This window comes from Limulus polyphemus, unplaced genomic scaffold, assembly GCF_000517525.1.
Source record: "Limulus polyphemus unplaced genomic scaffold, Limulus_polyphemus-2.1.2 Scaffold3319, whole genome shotgun sequence".
NCBI classification, from domain to species: Eukaryota; Metazoa; Arthropoda; class Merostomata; order Xiphosura; family Limulidae; genus Limulus; species Limulus polyphemus.
The window spans coordinates 71,028-92,164 of NW_013668929.1; the positions used below are offsets into that span (position 1 = coordinate 71,028).

A 21,137-nucleotide genomic window follows, 5' to 3' on the forward strand; every position below is an offset into this window, starting at 1 on the left:
GACATATATAGAAGTAAGTGTATATAAGGGAGCTTTTCCAAAAATGGAAAGAGATGGGCAGGGTGCCACTGTGATTTATTACATGAGCAATATCTTAGCAAATAGAAAAGAATGGCATTCTTATTTTATATTCTAGCTTGTCAATATTGGTAATTTGAGTTTCTAATTCATACGAAACTATAGACTTAGTATTTTGACTTCATGATCATCTAATTTGAACAAGTACTGCATTCAACATACTACAGACACACAAAAATTGGAATTATAATCTACAGTTTGATACCAATGATATTGACATAAATTCACGAAATAGTAGTTCAATAAAACTTTGAATGCAAGACATGGCCTTTCACACGTGACCTGTCTCGAAAGGATTAAAGAACATAACATCATCACAACTATATATAAGCCAAACTTTACACAATCTTTCTTAACAATGTCTGTGTTACAGATTGATCTTCAATAGTATCATTGTACCACAAACTTAGTCATGTCTCTCCCCCTAAAATAAAAACCCAAGGGATTCTCCAGTACTTGCAGGCTATGTTCCCTCTCATTTTTTCAATTCATGTGCACCAGTATCAAGGCAATGTGCGGATGTGCTACAGTTTTTTTTTGGGGGGGGGGGGGTATTTTTAGTCCGTCAACCCTATTGGATCATTAGCCCACTTTTCAATGCTACCAGTTGGTTATTTGGGCTTTAGGCTTGTTAGCTGCCAGGGTCATTAAGGCCATCAACGTGTTGAGACTCCTCACCATTACTGAAAATGTGTGCTGCTGGAATAATCAAGTGCATGACACTTGATTGGTTGTTATGCAGCTTAGAGGGAACACTGCTCTTTGGGTAAAGCTTGTTAGAGCAGATGCTACTTGGGACAAATAATTATTCCATTTATTTAAACAAAGTATCAGTTTCCTGAAGGATGTGGACATTTTCAAACAACTTTTTTATATAAAAATAAACTTTATTACCCTAAAAAAACAACCTTATAAATAAAATATTTTAAAAACAAGACTAATTTTGGACATAGACCTACATCAGGTATCTATTAATTGAATAAGCCTTTCATTGTTGGAAAGAAAATTATTTCTCTAAACAAATTTAGGAAGATCCAAGATCTGACCAACAGTTCTGATCTTCATAGAAAAATAAGGAAATATTAGAGCTTGCTATATCAAGTACTTAATGTAAACATTTTTTTTAAACGTGTAACTAATATTGCCAGAAAGGTTTGATTTTATTGAGTTAAATACCATATGAATCTGTTATTTAGGGTTAGTTTTTCATCCCCGATTAAGATACTTCTAGTTATTTTTTACCAGTGGAGTTAAAATTTTTGAAGCAATTTCTGTGGCAAAGGGAATATTAGAGATAGGTTTATTATAGTGTTAAGAGCATAGTGTGAGCTAAAAGGCTCATATTTCATGCCTTTTGCATCTCTAATGTGTTCCGTCATTTTCTTCCATACAGGTTTCCTGTTTCTCCAATGTAATTTTCTTTACACAACGTATGGGATAATGTATAAAAAATGTTTTAACGTGCATTTCCAGTCCAGTCCTGAAGTGCAAGCAATACAGATTCTATTGAAACAGGATGAAATGCTAATTTTACAAAAAAAGTGTTATAAGTGTAGTATCTGACTTTTCCACAACTGCATTTTAGAATATTTTTTTAACCCTGTGACCAAGTTGTTATTGAAAAATTGTACTGTTAAAGTGAAATCAATATTTATATTGTAAAATAGCTTTTCATCCTGCCTTCTTCTGGTGAAAAACTGATTGTTTGTACTTTGGGCTTAACATTTGTCTTAATCATAGACAAATTAAGAGAAATATGAATAAAAAATTTGCAGTTAACATGATTTCAATTTTATTATTACCTCAAATGAGTAACCACCTGGGCACAGTATTTGTAACCAAACTGCATGGCAAAGGCCAGATGATGTGGATCTAGCCAGCTGGCCCACATGCTAATTGCTTTGGCAACCAATCGAATGAGTTGAAGCTGCACTCTCACTGTCCTCATTTTCTGATATATGCCCTGATTACCCCATGCAGTCTAAATGGGGATAGTGAAACCAAAATGGCACCACCAGTGAAATAATTTTTTGAATTACAATTATAATACCCAGAATATACTGAAAATGGTGTATCATGGGTATATTAATACTTGACAGTAAGGATACATGTATTAGCAGGTTTTACTAGGAAAACTGTAATGCTAACCAGCAGTTTTCTACTGAACTACTATTAATTTTCTGACATTTTATCAGACAATTCTCTTACAGAATAGTGATTTGGCAGCATTTTAAGTAGTAGTTTGTCTGACTAGAAACACTTTTACCAATTTGATTAAGTATCAACTAACATACACATATTTACTGTTGTTTTTATTTTTCATTTTTGTTTTTTGTTAGTATGATGTAACTGACCCAAGAATTCAATGTCAAGAAATTACCACTGATTTTTTGGAATAATAGTCTTTATGAAACCACCAGTGAGTTCAGAGGTTTAAAAGACTGTCATACAGAACAATTTTTTTATATTGTATGTTATCTACTATGAGGCAGAATACTTTGTTTTACAGAATAAATTATTTTAGCTATTTCTAGATGGATGGCTAATGCATGATCATGGTTAAGATTCATTATTTTGGCTCGTAAAAATTTGTAACATACAAGTGTAAATGAATTTGGGCATTTTAAATTCTGTTATATCCTTGACTGATGATAAACAGAAGCCCATCTTGTATATCACTGAAGCTTCATAACCCTGTAAGGTATTATTTTCCATTACTTTCAGTTGGAGTGTTTGAACATGGGCTTTATCCTTTAAAATAATGTTTTATTTCTGATGTTTATGGAAGATAACATAGCTCAAATAGGAACATCAACAAATTCTTTAACATTACCACATGTAACATGGTTTTCAAATGAAGAAACTGGAACACAACTTTCCAGGTCTGTGTATAACTGAAAAGTAAATATTTCATAATCTTAATATTACACATCATCAAGTAATCTGTAAGTTTGGATGATTAAATAACCAAGTTAGAGCATTTTTTTTTAATTACTATGATTTTACATCCTTTGAAACATGGATGATAATGTTCAACAACCCATACTCTGGCTAGACATTCTGTTTCTGTAACAGAGAATTCAAATCAAATAGAATTCTGAAATACTGAAAGCCCTGTCTTGTTTAGCTGCACTCATGTTGTCAACAAATATGTGATTCATGGCTCTGAACGTCCTTGACACAATGCATGGCATGTGTCAACTTACCCACAATTCTGCATTCTTCCACCTTCCATGTGACTTGCTGTGCATGCACTAAGAAATCTTACATGAGCTCTTCTTTAATATTATAATTCAGATTTTCTTGTTGAAAGTTGTGCTGTTAACTTTGCTCACTATGTCTGTAAGAAATTTTAAAACTTCTCTGGAGCCCTTACTCACATACTCTGCCTTCAGTAATGGGAGATCTTGTGGCTTATTCATCATCATGTTCAGGCTGTTACTTTTGTATTGTTTATTGGTGTCCCTGTGGCCACTCAATGGAGGAACATGTACAAGTTTTTCTTATGATTAAAAATATTTTATCAGGCCTATTCACATTCATTTACTGAAGGGTAGTATTTGTCAGCTAACTCTATTTCTGAAGAAGCTTCTACTGGTCTTATTTTTTTCCTTCTCTAGTATGTTCTGTTTGTTTTAAGTCTTGAACTATTTTCTATTATGCCTGAATGTCTAATGCCATGTTGGATGGTAGTTTTTGAATATTTCACCTGATTTTTGATTCATTGCTGTTGTTTTAAATCCGTTGATTATTAATATCCTTTTAGCAGTGTCACCTTCTTTAACCCTATTTATTCAATTCACTTATTAGCTTCCAGCTAATAAATTCTAATTCTTGTATTCAACTTTGTTCACTTTACAGATTTTCATTTCCAGACACCTCTTCTGTAGTTGTTATACCTTGTTTAGTAACAATGTGTGCCAAGAAGTATTCATGAGGTTTACATTTTAAGCTTCAAACTCTCAATTTTTTTAAATAAAAGTTTCATCCTAGATAGGTATTGTTTTAATGTAACGAGCTGAAGTACCACTTTAAAATATAAGGTTTTATTAACCCACAAGCTTGCCAGCTTTTTGTTAGGTGAGATAACACAAATTGAAAAAATATTTAAAAAACAGAAATGAATTGTATGAGAAAATCATGAGATATATGCATATTTTTGCTAAGATACACATCAACAATACATTATAGGCCTAATAATCAATTAAATTTATCTGTGATATGTAAGTAAATTCAAAAATCTATTGTTACGTCTCCGTTTGTTAATTAACTTTCCGTAACTTCGTTCCGACGAAACTTTAGCGACACAAGTCCTTACTTAATAAAACTGGTTTATTCTTTCCGAATACAACTTTACGATACACTTATTTTCAACATTCGTGCTATAACAAACGCTAGTTCACGTCTCACCTGCTCTACTTCAACAATACGTCTCTCTCTGACTGCAGTTCAATTACTCATTACCTACACACACATTAATTCGTCACGTTGTCACCCTCTTATATATATACCAGACTACCCTATATCTAGTAATCTCCCGACTATTCCCGAAGGTTCGAGAAAAGTGGCGTGACATTAGTCACATGACCTCGCTCACGCAACACTATTAAACATAAGGAAATTGCTAATTAATTCAGTTAATGCATATGCAATTAATAGGTATACAATTTAAAGCAGTATAAAAGATAATAGATTACAGTTAGGCCTCAAAGAAGTAACGTAGTGTCCTGTAGTATTCTTAATGTACAGAATCTGTCTCTAGTGGTATAACATCTAACTTTATAATCTTTCAAGTAAGATTCTTACTAGTAAGCAGATTTCTTTGTTTAGACAAGGCCATAATTTTTACATTATTCCTCATACCCTTCTGACACTTGAAATCATAACAGAAATTCAAGAAGTTGCATACAAACTAGAAATGATGCCATGTTGTTAATTGCACAGAAACATCAAAAATATGACATGCTATTATATCAGTTCAGTCAATAATGGAAATATTAAGAACCTGTCTTTCAGCATTATATTTTGTTTGAAAATAACTTGTGCACAAGATGACAGGTGGTGTACCAGTGGGTTCTCCTCTTTCCCTTGTTTTCTATGAAAGTTTCACACAAGAATTGGAGAAAAGTGCCTTGCATACTGCATTATAAAAACCTTTACATTGGTGGCAGTGTGTTTGTTTTGTTTGTAGTTAAGTGCAAAGTTATGCAATGGGCTGTTTGTGCTGTGCCCACCATGAGTATTGAAACCCTCATCCTACCCCCCATGTGGATTTAGAGGTGACCAATTAACATAAGTCCTCACACATGTATTACAGATGTCTATATTCCTCCCTCATTTATGCTCTTGTTACTCCGTCATTGTTGTGGATCACGGTGGAAGTATTTGCAGAATTTTATGGTTCTTCCCCTTCTGCTATCCCTTGATGCTTATTATTCCGAGGATGTTACTGTGCTTGGTGTGGTTTCGGTCAATTTCAATTTGAGGGAGATGGTTTACATTATACAGACATCTTTTCGATACCAGACGTCGAGTTCCCGGGTCGATCTATCAGTGTCTTATATTAACATGTGCCCTGTTCATGGGTCTGGGGGTTCTTGATTCTCCCCATCTTCATGAACTTGAGGTGAAGATGGTATGATCCTCTTTCCTACCCCTGCCAGATGGCTGGGTTTTGGATTGTAGTTGACTTGCCACCGATATGATCCTCTTTCCAACCCCCGGTGGCCAGGTTTTGGATTGTAATTGACTTACCAGTGGTATGATCTTCTTTCCTACTCTCACATGGATGTCAGTATCCAGTGGCTGAATTCTGGATTGTAGTGTGGATGTCAGTTCCCAGCGGCAAGGGTTTTGGATGTAGTTGACTTGCTGTATATGGTTCATCGCACCTTAACCACTCTACACTTAGGACACATCCTTTTAATTTTACCTGCTTTTATATTTTCTGGGATGGAGTTGCATAAATATTATGTGGTTTTGATCACTATCTGACCTTATTTCTCTCCCACTTGGATGTGCTCCTCTGTTTTCCACGATGGGTGAAGTGTATACCTGGTTCTGAAGTGGTGTGGTCCCCTACATCAGATCTTATAATCTGACTGTCTCCTCTTAGGGAGTGTCAGATGCTTTGGAAGGATAATTTTTTCTTACCCTCACACCAATCTCTCCACCTATTCAGTGTGGGATTCTTGTTATTTATGTGAGCGGAAGTAGTGTATCGTATTGGAAGTTATAATTTTCCTATTTTGAAAATGTATTTCCAATAGGTACTTACCTCTTCTCACACTTCCCACCCCACTGAAAACTGGTACTTCCATCTTCTGCCAAAACTCAAAGTGATAGTTTGGAGAATTGAACATAGAGAGTCACATGTGTCATAAGGGTTGATGCATGAGAGACGCATTGGAAGTAGTCAATTCCAATGGAGGGGAGGTAAAAGGCTTGTGGCATGCATAAATTTTTTTGCTATAGAGGGCAGCATTGAATGAAACGTTTTTTTAATATGACCATGTTTTCTTATTTGACTGATACTTTTTACTACACATTGTAAAAATTGCATCAGTGTAGTTCCTTAAAATTGTACTAAATTATACTATCTGCCAAAAAGTTTCAAATAATGGCTGGAGGAAAGGATTGAAAAGACAAGATAAGGGTATAAGACTGTTATATCATTGTTTAGTTTAGTGAAGCAAATTTCAAGTGCTGTGTCTATTGATGAAATTGTGGGCCTATATGAAAGTGCACAGTATAACAGTTTTTTTCTTGTTGTTTTGATAAATTACATTTTGATTACTCTAAATTTGAAGAATAGAATCAAATCACAACAGAAATGATAGAATGTTTCATAAAGATTTGTTCTTTTTATTTTATTCTTAATGGAAAAGAAATGCAAATACCATGTACCTAATCTATATTTGTAATATATTTAAAACTTATTGTACTACATTCACCAAAAGTTAATTAACAAGTGTTTTCAGTCTACTTTGTGATAATGTAGGTTATCCACTTCATTTCAAAACAAGAGTGAAGTGATTTCTTTTTTGTTATATATGTATTTTAATATGTGTAAACAGCTAGAGAATAATATAATTTTACTATTAAGTTTTCAGGCAGGTAGCAAATTCTCTCTACTGCCTTAAAAAATTAACATCTATCCCTGTATTAGGATGATACCTGGGATGGATATGCTTTCATATGAAAAGTATTTTCTGATGATAAAATGAAAAATTATAAGGGATTTGGTTGAGGTGCACAAGATTGTTAAGGAAATTGGTAGTATCGATACATCATCTTATTTGTTTCAAATTTATTAATGAGAATGGTAGGACAAGGGGACATGTATAAATTTTAGCAGAGTAAGAGTCATCTTCAGCCTAGTTACTTTTATAATAAGGTGTTTGGCCTTTGGGATAGATTGTCTTCAGATGTGTTAGATGCAGTAAATTTCAGGGAGTTTAAGAGAAGGCTTATGTATTTAAATAATTCAGGCTTGAGTTTTATTTTAAGTGGATGGGACAGCCTTGAGGGACAAAGAAGCACCTTATTGTCACTTAAATGTTATGTTGTGTTATCAATTTATGGCTTCAGAAAAGTATTTTAATGTACGTAATGTTTCTATTTCATGATGTTAGTAATTAATTAGTTAAATACATAATAATAGAGAGGCAAACAATGATTTATAAGCATAAGGAAGAGTTTTATTGACAGTGGAACATACTACATATTTTGACCACCACTCATGAGTAAAGCTAAAGGGGATCGTGCCTGTCCCTGTCGAGCACCAGATTGAATAAATTGGGGTCAGTTAGCTTTTAGGAATTTAAGGAACTTGGTTCATGGATTGCACTGTTCCTCAGGACTCTCCAACATGCATTACCCCCCCCCCCCCAGACTCTACTAGTGGAGTTAGGGAGTCCTTACCACACCCAGTTTCCAGTTACTGGGGTAGTGGACAGACTTTTCCTTCAGAGTCTTTGAGTGTTTTCTTCCACTCTTGGAGAAGTTGAGGGCTCTCCTACCTGTTTCCCTAGATGTTTTTTGCAGATGTCAGTAGGAGAGGAACCAGCCTCCACAGGAGCCTACTCGTAATACTGGTTCATATTTGACACTAAGCTATCTGGTTGGGGTGTGCATGGACTTTCTTTTTGATCAATATTGATTTATAATATTGCTCATGGAAGTAGGTCCACTATCTCCTCTTAATTCTGAACGTGGAGTGGCCCCATCATAGATCCTTGGTTGAGCACAGTGTTCCATGTCCTTTCCATACTTCCAGGGGTAATTGGAATGCTCCTTGCCCACTCAATTGGGGAGTGAGGATGAATGTTCATATTTCCAGACAGGATGAGTTCTGTTCCCTTGGTTGAGTAAGGTATACATGATCCCACATTCCGAGCCTGAGATGTTGCCTTTCAGACTTCTTCAGGTGGAGGAGAAGGTTTGTCCACTTCTGTGTTGATTCCTGATGATTCGGAACATATCACTCCATGGCTACAGGTTGGGATTCAATCTAAAGTATATCTATCTATCTATATATATATATATATAACGTTGTGGTCCAATTGTCCTAGCCACCAATGTGGGATATAGGGATACCTAAAACCCCTTAATTCCAATCCCGAGTTGTGGAACCTTGGCTGTGTGGTTGTGCTGGCCTATAATGATTACTCATATACAATTCCATCCAGGAACTAGGTCATACCTGTGCAGGATGTAGTGTGGTTCCCCCACTCGTGTACCATTATTATCTTGGTACACCCCTGTTCTATGCAGATGCTTTCTGTATGGATAATGCCCTCACTGACCCTTCCACCTTCTCAGTGTGGGATTCTAGCTATGTGTCAGTGGATGTTATGTATGTTTGGAAGTTAACATTTTCCAGAATTGAAAGTGTATTTCCAATAATATTTACCTCTGCTGACACTCTCCTACCCTTCCTCTCCACTAAGAGCCAGTGTTAGTGACTGGAATGGTGTAAGTCTCAAAAAAGTGGTTACATTATCTGAGTGAGGTGTTGTACCAGGATATTGGGTGTATTGGCATAGGTGGAGTGTGTTACAAAGACAAAAATTGCTAAGGGCATTTAAGTGGGGTATAAAAGACTGGAGCAAGCGAGACCAATGCTTAGATGGGCAAAGTGAAAATCGAGTAATAGTTATGTGTCAGAAGAGGTGAGTATTATTGGAAATACATTTTCAATTTAGGAAAATGATAACTTTGGTGATTTGTTTTTTATGTACTGTAACTTTACATTTTTTTTTTACTGCCATGACTGTTGTATCTCAGCATTAGTGTTTTTAATTTTACTTCATTTATTTGTTATTTTTTTAGACTAGTTAGGCCAAATACATTTGCGGATTGTGTTGGAGATGAACTTCCTTATGGATGGGAACAGTGTTATGACTCAAAAGTTGGATATTACTATGTTAATCATGTTACTCGTAAGTATACAATTGTTTGATACAGGTATATACCTAATGAAAGTATTCTGTGCTTGGAAGCCTATTTGTAAAAGATGAAATTAATAATAACACTGGTTTTATTTTTTATATAAAAAAATTGACTTAAAGTTCCTTATCTAATTTACAAATAATCAATACAATGTGTGATATTATTAATTCTGGCCTTGACTGTGCAGTTTTAGATGATGTACTGACATGTGTTTGTGTTTTTAATATTTGACAGCTTTGAGTCCTTCTGACATATGATTATGTTCAGAATGTATGTATGCATTAAGTACATTTAAAAAAATCATGATAGAAATAGATTACATTTCAGAAATGGTACTTACCTCTCCACGGAACTAAGAGCTATTACCTTGTGCCACAGCCAAAATGATATTTTCAAGTATGCCAAGCCTTGAATGAAACTCCCACTCATACACATATTATTGTACACTACACCAGTTTATGATACAATCAGCATTGGACTATAGCCCTCCACCAATAGGAGGGTGATACATCCTCCATGCACCTTCAGCACATGGTTTGTTTTCATAAGCACATTTCTTTCTTCGGCACCACTTAGCTTTAGACATGTTTTTCTCATTACAAATTACAGATGTTGTAGTCTTGATTTCCTTGACTTCAAGAAAGAAAGATACAGAATTGTAGACGTTTCAGTTAAAACTTCTGATGTGAATTTTGTTCCCTATTAATTTGATTTCGTCTCTTAATCAATTTAGGAGATTTTTTTTGTTGCTTTGACAGGATTTACTCTAAATTTTTTTCAGTCTGTTAATGACATACTAGACCTACTTCAAAAATAGACAAGGTAAATGGTTTGGTAGGTTGGTTAAACCATGAATTCACGTATCCGTGTTTGACACACCTCTTGATGTTCTGACAATCCACAACAGCTGTTATTTTCTACTGTTTCAATGATAACTGGAGGCACTATGTGATTGTGCAGCAGGTGATTGATTCCATTGTACTCTTGGATCCAGGTCTTGATCTCCTGTTTCTGTTGACAGTTTTTCCACCTATTCCTAACATCCGTTTTTGATTTTGATTCTTTTCTTCCTGACAAGGAACATGGCTTCTCTTGCCTCTAGTCATTGATGTCACCTAGATGAGATCTTCCACATGGAGATGTTAATGATCCCTACACATATGTGTTCTCATTAATTTACACCACAGTGTGGTTTCGTCTCCCTCTAGTTGCCGTTCTTCAATCATCTCAGAGTCTGTAGGGAAGTGAATTGTTGATTATTCCTTTTTAATGGCTCTTCATTACCATTATTATATATCTATTTATACATATCAAAGATTAAGGTACCTTCTGTGTGGCTGATGATGTTTAACAAGGAATACTTCTCTTTCCCAAAATCCCCATGTAATAGGGATAACAGAAAATGTTAAGCTCACCTGTCCCTGCTCAGTGCCCACTGTTGAGTTGGGGTTTTACACAAGACCACTTCAGCAGTATGTATATTTTGCCTTTCAGATCATGCTTCAGAAAGAAAAAAAAAGACTGTACCAGGAGGTGTGATCCTTTCCTCACACCTAGCTAGTACTTGCTGGACCTATTTGTGGTGATCCGTTGCACAGTCTTTCAATGTGGGATCTTATGGAAATGATGAAAATTCTTGTTCAGTCCAAGCACCTATTCAGTGTTCACCTCTGTGCAATATCCTCTTCTCCCATTTTCTTCCTGTGGTGTAATGACAGAACACTTTCTTCTTAAGCTGTTGGGGAAATTGATATGTAGAGTTTCAAATTATTGTAACCCCCACTGAAATGAGTCTGAGTGCACATACCCCTTGATTAGAAGTAGGGCTAGGAGTTTTGCCAAGAAGTATGTAATAAGCTGGCTACCCCTGCACTGAGATCCAGACCATTTCCAGTGGTTAGCAGCCACTTGGGTCTTGTGTTCTTCTTATGATGTAGGTCTGAGATGACCTATCTCTGCATCTGCTTTTTCTGGTAAGTATTTTTTTAATATTGTATAACCTGACTACACTAAATACATACTCCACTGACCCAAGATATACAGACAGATTAAGCAGTCATTTCATTCCATCCTTCTGTGTGATAGGAGGCTCTTTTGACTTTACTTTTTGCTCTATCACATCTCTTGGGCTAAGAGTAAATTCTACATGAGTTTGAAGAGATGTCTCACTAAGTTCTCTCTTCACTGAGTATCAGGCTTTGTGAGTTTTCCTTCCTGTCACCATATATTCCAAAGGAACTCATCTTTTTAAATTCCTTTTCTACACTAGTCCTTCCACCATCTTCTCAACGTGGGATTCTAGCTCTCAGTTACATTAAGAGGTAAGTAGCATTCCTGAAATAAGCATTGTCCTTAGCTGAAAAACTATTTCAGATCAATACTCACCTCTTCACTCTTCCTCCCCCACTCCCATTATATTTCTTTTGCCTCGTCAATAATGAGCTCCTGGTAATACACAATATGCTCAATGGGACTACTGAGCATGGAGGATATGTTGCCCTTTTCTTGATGGAGCACTATAGTCTGATGATTATTGCATCACAGACTGGTGCAGTGCATGTTAATATGTGTAGGGGTAGAAGTTTTGTTCAAGGCATGGTGCGTGCGTAAAAATATTTTCAGTAGTGGTGCGAGATAATTGTTCTCAATTTTGTGGAGAATATTAACCAAATTAAGTTCTCTCAAATTGTACTACATAGTGTTTTAGAAACCACTGATTATTTCTTGGAAATTATTTGTTCCCTTGCTCTGAAAATGGCAAAAACTCTATGTTAGTTTGTTTTTAATTCAGTACAAAGAAGATTAACATTGGGTTTCATATTTTAATGTTTAACTGCCTATCTTGTGTAGAAACCAATCAAATTGAAGATCCACGACAACAGTACAGGCAGCTTCAAGAACAAATGCTTAAAGACTATCTTCTCACTGCCCAGGAAGACTTACTAGTAAGTTACATAAAATTTCTTAGAGTCCCATTAACTCTCTCACTATAGGCTTGGTTAGGGTCTGACCTGGTAACCATATTGTTTTATTTTTCATACTATAAATTTTAATACAGTTTGCGTATCTTCACGAAATTTTGGAGATTATCAATAAAGATTACATGGCTTTCTTACACAAACTTTAAGATTTTTTTAATCAAGTTTTATGATTTTTTAAGTAATGATTTGCTCGTGCATTATTTTTTCTTTTCGAATGTTGACAATCCAACATGCAAAGTCATTTTAAGATTAAAAATACTTCTATCCATCAGAAAATTGTGAAATTTCACCTGCATAATCTACAGATAATTATCAAAAGTTTCTTTTTAGAAAATACTTTATACATTATCCGTTGTTTTCACTATTGTACCTCTATATGGGTTTTGTCAATTTTACAGACCTCTTAACCACCATAAAAAATTAAGAAATAGATATAAATTATGCTTTCTTCATTCTAGAATGACTGCACATTATAACAAGAAACCACAAATGTTTAGTCTAAATAGCTTAAATCTCATAACATTTATACATTTATATATACACATTATTTTTATTTTACTGACCTTTCAGCTATGTTTGACTAACATTACAGAAATTACAATGATGTGGCACATGGGCACTCATATTACTGTATCCAATATAGTATAAAAGTGACCTGTCTTGACTTTGTTTTAATGGACCAGTATTTTGTAAAATACAGTCACATTTCAGTTATAATACCTTACATATCTATATATATTATTGCTATTTACAAGTAAGTTCTTAAGCTTCAGTTATTTTTTTAAAACTTGGAACGGTAAATAAAGAAATATAGAAAACATTGATCTCTTCTTCTTACAAAGTTTGTACTCGCTTGCCGTAATATGCTAAGCCTTGTAAAATTTCACACATGGAGGATGTAAAATATAAATAATTTTTTTAGGTTTTATATATGCATATTGAAATAATTTAAGATTTTTTGTTACTATATAAATACAGAATTCCACTATAATTTATCAGGCTTAGTAACATCGTAGAGAGAAGCAGGTGTATGTAAGCAAGTATTTTCAAAAATGGAGGAGGGGAGTGGGGACACATTGGTTGATTCAATAAATATAATAATATCCCAGAAAACAGAAAATATAGCAGGTTCTTATCTTATATTCTAGCTTTTCAACATCGGTACTTTAAGTTTTTAATTCATAAAAAACTATAGACTATTTGAGCATCACAAACATTTAATTTGAACCAAAGCTACATTCAACATACCACGTGACACACAAAAATTGATGTTTAACTGTTTTTTTAATATTTACTTTTAAATTAAGAAATTAAATAGTGTATAATACTAAAATTTGTATTATAATCAACACCTTGTGAACAAACTTATTGACATACAATTATAAAATAGTATTCCAACAAGGTACCTTACTTCTCACATACATAGCTATTCTCTTTCAGTGCTGCCCTTTATTTGCAAAATTTAATTTGCCATGCCACAAGCCTTCCACTCACATGTACCCCTGGGTCGACATGGTTCAATTAATTCATGCATGCAAACTGTCATGCAACAAACCACCAACAATAGATGCGCCCCACACAAACAGGACTCGTGTGAGTCCATCTATACTGTTCTACTTAACTATCACTTCTTGTTTGGCAATGCTCATGTTTGGATATTTTATTTAGCGCTCTCTCTTTGAATTTTGAATTTTTGTATCATTTATTTTCTAGTTTCCTACTTATTCTAAAAGGTTATTATTTGCACCTCATTTCATTGTGGTATTATTTACTTTTCTACCCAGTTACAGAACTTAATCACTTTTCCATGCTTTTCTTTCTTTACCAACACAGTTATGTTTGGTTTTTATTTGCATTATGAATTCTGAAGTGCAAGTTACCATATCAGAGGTTATATCTTCTGCAGCACATTTACTCAGGCTTCAGGTGGGGGACACTCGACTTATTGGCAATTATTCGTAGAGTGATTGATCGTTATTTAAACCAACCACCTTCTCATTATGTTGCCCAACTTCCTCCTGAACAAGCCAAACCTGTTTGGGATGACAGCTTTTATTCTCCGCCTGAATGTGCCGTGTTTTTCCAAGTTCCTACTATGGGTTCCATTAGGCCTAATACAGTTTTTTTTTTTGGACATGATTTCTCAGGTATGTTCTGTTTTTATCCCCTTCCCTAATTTCCTATAATCCTCTACCTTTCTTGTTACATGATACTCCTTCCTCTCAGTATTTTGTGTTTCCACCATCTCCTGATATTGGGGTTCATGCTGAGTGTTTTATATCTCAGTTACGTGATGTCATGGGCATGCTTCACTTTCTGTGGGCTTCAGATCAGTTTGCTTTAGCCTATCATCAGGCCGGTTTTCTGTTCCTTGATTCTCGGCAACTGGAATCCATTTTACCAGTTCGGAGGGCAGATTCTGTTTATCCTATTCTTTTGTCCCATGACCAGTTTTATAGCCTTCGTCTTACCCTCCTTATTTTAGGAACTTATGCCTGGCCTCTTTTTTCCATCGGTCAGTGTTTGGAGATCTTCCAGCAACTTTGGAATCCTGAGTGAAATCTGTGAGACAGCAATCCACCCTTTCTTTATTGGTTTATTGTTTGTCTCTTGCAGAGCCTCAAACATCCCCTATTTCTGTTCTCCATCCTAATCCTTCCCATCCCTTACCTGTTCCTTCCACCGGAGGATTTTCTTCTCATTGTTTTATCCGATGCTAAGTGTCATGCCACCAACAGTATCAGTGACTACACTGTGGACTCCGGTCTGGTGGAGGGTTGTTTATCTCATTTTGTTGGTCTATTGTAAGACTTTGCCAGGGATCTGTGGGTCATTCAGGTTTTAATCAAGGGACTTGTCATTCATTTCCTCTCCCCTCCTCAATTGTCTCAGATACCCATTTCCTTTTCATTGTCTAGGGATCCTACCACATGTCAGCATCTGTCGAGGCAATACAGGATCTTCTCTCTCAGAATGCATCAAGCCTGTGGTCACCCTTCTCTAGGGTGTTATTCCAGGCTGATTGTTATACCCAAGAAAACCTGTGATCAATTTGTCATGCTTCAATCATTTCTTGGTACTACCTCATTTTACCATGAAGTCCTTTTTTACTCTCAGATAGGCTTTTTCTCCAGGTTTATGAATGACCAAGGTCGACGTCTCAATTGTTTATCTCCATATTTCCATAGTGTGGAAGTTGATGTGCTATCTTTGGTTTGTTCATCACAAGGTGGTTTATCAATTTCGCACTTGCTGTAGTACTGTATGTCTTCTATGGATGGCTGGCTTCTGTTGGCTCATTCCGAAGTAGAGTCCACTCGCCACACTACTGCTTCCTTTGGAGGCGGCTTGAGTCAGTTGGTTGACCTTCATGTGAACCTTTGTCTTCTTTGTTTCATTTATCCCTTGAGGCATATTTCCTCCTCCTTTTAGCCTGGGGACATCCTTGGTTGGATTTGTTTGCCATCAACATTTCACGTACTCTGTACCATTCCTCTTATCTTCTCCTTTACTTACATCAGTATTTCCTTTCCAAGATTTTGACAGCTCATGAGGGTAATTTTTCCTTCTTGCCAATTTCCCTTCCTTCCATTTTCCACCTTTTTTCCAGGTCTCATCTAGATAGACTTCTGTGTCCAGATCATGCTGTTCCTTGTTATATCTCCCACAAGGCTTCCTTCCATCATAATTGTTTCCATCTATTCATTGCTTGGCAATTATTCTCTGTTCGTGATCTTCCTCCTTCCATCCTTACCCATTGGGTTCGGTTTTTAATTCAGTTGGCTTATTCTTCCTTGTCACATTTTTCCTGTCAATTATTCTGGGTGTCTTCCCATCTGATTAGGTACTTTACTTTTTCTCTAGCATCTCATCTGCATCATCTTTTGGAAGGAATTCTTCAAGTGCATGTGGACCACTCCACAAACTTTTATCTCTCATTATCTGCATCATGTTGATGTTTCTTTATTGTTGAGTTCTCATCTTTCACCTTTTGCCATTCTTAAGACTTTGGTATACCTACAACTGTGCAAGTTTTTTTTCTCCCTTATTTCTCTTTTTCAGGGGCCTGTCCATGTGTTATGATCTAGATTCCACTCTGTGGTGAGTGGTGCCTGTTCAGGTATACTTCAATCACTTGGATTTGTACTCAAGTCTGCACTGTAAGGCCATGTTTATTTCACTTTCATCATTTCCATGACCGCTAAATGCACACTGTTCTTTACTATTACATATACTAGAGATAGGGTGTTCTACAAGATCGCTCTTAGGTTATTCCTCGCGATATATTTGCTTCATATATATGCCTGTTCTGGACTGTACTGACCTATGAATTTCATGGGTAAAGCATAAGAGGATTACTGTATGTTCCTCCAGACTCTCAACCACATTTTGTCTCCCCATTTCTTCCAGTGGAGTAAGAGAGTCCTTACCACTTTCTAGTTCCAAGCTGCTGGGTTAGTGGACCATGGAGTCTTTCTACCGAATGAGAGATGTACAATATAAACAATGACAAATCCATTCAGTTGAAAGTAGGGCAGTGATGTTCTGCTGATGTAATTGATGGAAATCCTCCAAAAATATGCTCCATCTCTGCACAGGCTTCTACAATCATGATGACATGCACTCTGACCCCTACCTGTAACAAAACCTGTCTTGATAAGGTTAATATGTATCTTAGAGTCTAGTTGATATGTATGTTAAAGAGTCCAGTTGATATGTACATGAGTAAGCATTAAAGGTTTTTAGGCATTACAGCCTTTTATATTGGCTCAAATCTTGAAAGCTGTATAATTTTGCATTCATAATTGGCCATTACAGGTAATCAGTTCCAACTACAAGAACACTAAAATAATACAGCAGGCAAAATAATACTTATTGCATCAAAATAATAGATAATTTAATGTGGAAAATTTCATTTCTCAAGTAATGTTTTCATATTAGAATACTGGTTATTGACATATTTAAACTTTATGAAGATGATTGACTTAACTTGTACAATGTGTAAAGAGAACAGTTGAAGCACATGGTGTAGCCCTGTGTTACAGTAGGCCATGTAAAGAGAACATTTGAAGCACATGGTGTAGCCTTGTAGGTGATGCAACTACAGACACATGTAACTTTCCTATTCAAAAATATCACAAAAATCGAGAGAAAACATTACTCATAAGTCTCAGATAATATTTTTTAACTTGATAAACACCAAAATTATGCTATTGGGTCAAGAAGTTAAGTTTGTTAAAACAGTTTTAATAAAATACTTAAAAGCAAGAGACTGAAACAAAAAATTATAAAACTATGACCCATCATGAACTCGCAATGTTTATACTAGGAAGTCATTCATCACTCCAGTTTTATGTGTGTTAAACATACAACTACACTGAAAGTATTTTTAGATTTGCAGGTCTGCTGAAACTATACTTCAGTCAAAAAAGGAACAAATTCATTTATTAACTTGCAAGTTTGAATTTTGTCATCTTGACAAATTTACTTTCAAAATGCATTGTTACAACTAATGTTTATTTCATTAGGATGATAAAATAATAAGAAATTGTAAGTGAATTTCTTATGTTGGGGGAGTTATAAAATGAACATTATTGAAATACATGCAACCATCAACTGTCAAGCTGAGTTACTCAATTAATAATATACAAATTGTAAAATAAAGTTACTATCACAACTTGTAGACTGATTGATTCAGATCTATGTGAGATATGACTAAACTTAATTCAGAATTTACATGAATAATATTGACAATTTTTTAAATATAAAAGAAGGTAATGAATATTTTAGGAATTTGTAAAAATAAATGAGTCTTTCTGTTTGTCTTTTAATGAAGTAGTTTGGTTTCAGTTTCAGTTTTTTGAAGTGTAATATAGGAGGTTCACATTTTAGACTTGTGTATAATTACGTACAATTAATGTTTCTATTGGTTGTAAATTGCATCAGCTTATTTTAGGAGTTAGAAAATTCTGACGTGAGGAATTCAGGGCTCAGGTGTGTCATATGACATAGAAAAATGAAGTTTGAGACTTTTATGTATTTCTTTTTGAAAGTAAAAAGTTAAAACTTAGATAATATAGAATTTTTAATTATAAACTATGTTTTTTTGCCACGTTTATTTACATACGTTGATGATAAAGTTGTTTAATTACATTTTGAATGTAATACTAAAAGGTCATAACAAATGATTTTGACTTGGTCGTTTGGAAAGAGTTAATCTGTGAACTAACAAATGATCAGGGCTCAGAGCAAAACATACACTATAAAGAATTTGAGACTTCAATAATAACAATAACACAAGCACAATTTGCAAAAATAGTTTCTGTATCTTTATATGTTATGAAGCTCATGGAAGTTTCATTAAACCTAAGGTTTCTGATTGAAGCCAATTAAAAAACCATTTTAGTAACCAATAACATTGTTAACACACACAAAATCCTTTCCCACTTCCCTTTGACTGTTTAAATTTTTTTGCTAATCAACTTTACATGACTGAAGGAGACATTTACAACCAATAGAAAGAGCAGATTCTTCTCTGGATCAAGCATACAACTATCCTTTTTGAACATAGTGAAAAGAGCATTCTCTTGATAGAAATGTCATATGATCATGGTTTTGCCACTCTGAATGGCTAAGGGAATTATTTATAACATATTTAGAATGCCAGATAAACTGTAGTAATATTGGCATATTCTTTTCTAGTTCCCGATATATTTTTTTATATGACAATATGTATATTTGTAAACTACATTAATTTTTTTTTTTTGGAATCCAAAGCTGTGAGATTCAATGAAGCTTAGGTGAGAATGTTCAAATATTATTACCTGAATACAAACAGTTCAGATATGCAGTTAGTACTAGAAGTCCTTGTTTTTTATGTATAGTTTTAATTTATATATATAAAAAAGTAACTAAAATGTAAAAAATTACAAATTTCTCAGCTTAGTCTAATAGCTGTTTAGTAAAATAAAAAATCTAAAATTACCATGAATTCTGGTGCAAAATACAACACTAGAGTGTGCTGTTATGTGAGCTCTACAAGAAATAGCTAATGGGCTCCTGCTGTGGTTTATTGCTTTTTATAGAAGGTTTGCTGTTCTAATAGTACAAAGTACAGAAATATAACTATGAAATTAAAATAAAACAGGTAAACGTGTTGTGTTAAGAACTTTCTGATTGTTATTGCACTAAATGCAAAGGAAAGATTGATATTATTCATTTTATTTCATATTTTTAAACTTTTCATTTTACATTGATGATTTCTCTACAGTTAATGTTAAGTAGATAAAATAAAAAATAAATCTAAAAATAATTACTGATATTAATTTGATAGGTTTTAGAGGTTATGCAAATGAATTATAAAACTGTAAGTGGGGAAATAAGTGTTGTTATTCTTAGCATGAAAATCATCTTTCACTTAACCTGACTTAGTGAAGTCTTTGGAAATTCAGAGACAGAGTATTAGTAGAAATAGTTGCTTTTATTTATAACTTGAAACTTGCCCAATTTCATGAATATCTATCTAGTAAATTCAAAGTTAGGGTAGGTATAGTTCCAAGGTTGGTCAATTCAACCAACTTTGTTCTTATAGGGTTAAAGGGGCAATAAACATTGACATGTCATATTTATACTCTAGGCAAAACAAGAAATTTTTGACATTAAACAACAAAGACTTCTTCATGCTCAAGATGAATATCAACACCTTCGTGAAGCCCTTCAGTGCCTTAGCACTTGTACATCTAGTAGTAGTTTGTGTTCTATGAGCTCCTTCTCATCAGGTAGCAGTGGAAGAAAATATGATCCCGAACTTCTTAAAGCTGAAGTTGCCCTTGCACACGAACGTGTGGCAAAACTTAAACAGGAACTGTCTCAGATACGCACTGTGCTCCATTACAAGGAGCAAGGACTCGAAACTTTATCAGAGTAAGCATAGAAATTTATATAAGTATGAAAATGAACATACTAATAGAATTGTTGATATTCTGTATTATATCATTATTGAAGAGTATTGCTCATTATCCATAAATGCTGGTGAAGCCTAATCAAAAGCAGTGGATTAAATACTGTTATTCAGAAATGACACTCAATTCATCTTCACAGAACTGATAACTATTACTTTGTGCCACTACCCAAAAATTCTAAACTCCACCCATTCACATATTAACATGTACTGCACCACTATATAAGCTTTGTTAGTCTATAGCCTTCCACCAATACGAGGATGGCTCATTCGTTTTCATATCACTGCTTTGTTCAAACATATTTTTTCATTATAATTATGGAATTGTTTGTGCTTTTTATTTTAAACCTTTAGCTATCATTTTTAGTGCAATCTTTCTTTGTTTTATTTATTTTGAGAAAATAAGAATACATTTATTTGATTTATAAACTTTGGGTGTTCCTCTTTCTCCTACTACATGCACGATCTAGAAGAAGAAGATATTAGTATGTCTCTTTTAAAACCTAATTTATGGTCAAGAATGAAGAATGGCTGTGAGAATTTGATTAACCAGATCTGCCGATTTAATTCAAACTGAGCATCAAAAACAACAAATGGCTGTGAGAATTTGATTAACCAGATCTGCCGATTTAATTCAAACTGAGCATCAAAAACAACAAATGGCT

The 21,137-nt window shown here is 34.6% G+C and overlaps 1 protein-coding gene across 1 annotated transcript in view; it reads left to right on the top strand.

The window, feature by feature from the left end:
• LOC106469127 (protein kibra-like) overlaps nt 1–21,137 on the top strand; it is a 44,723-nt gene that overhangs the window by 7,300 nt on the left and 16,286 nt on the right. The window contains exons 2-4 of the mRNA XM_022397557.1: nt 9,412–9,521; nt 12,382–12,476; nt 20,149–20,435. Of these exons, the coding sequence (XP_022253265.1) occupies nt 9,412–9,521; nt 12,382–12,476; nt 20,149–20,435 (492 nt within the window). The remainder of the gene's footprint in view (nt 1–9,411; nt 9,522–12,381; nt 12,477–20,148; nt 20,436–21,137) is intronic.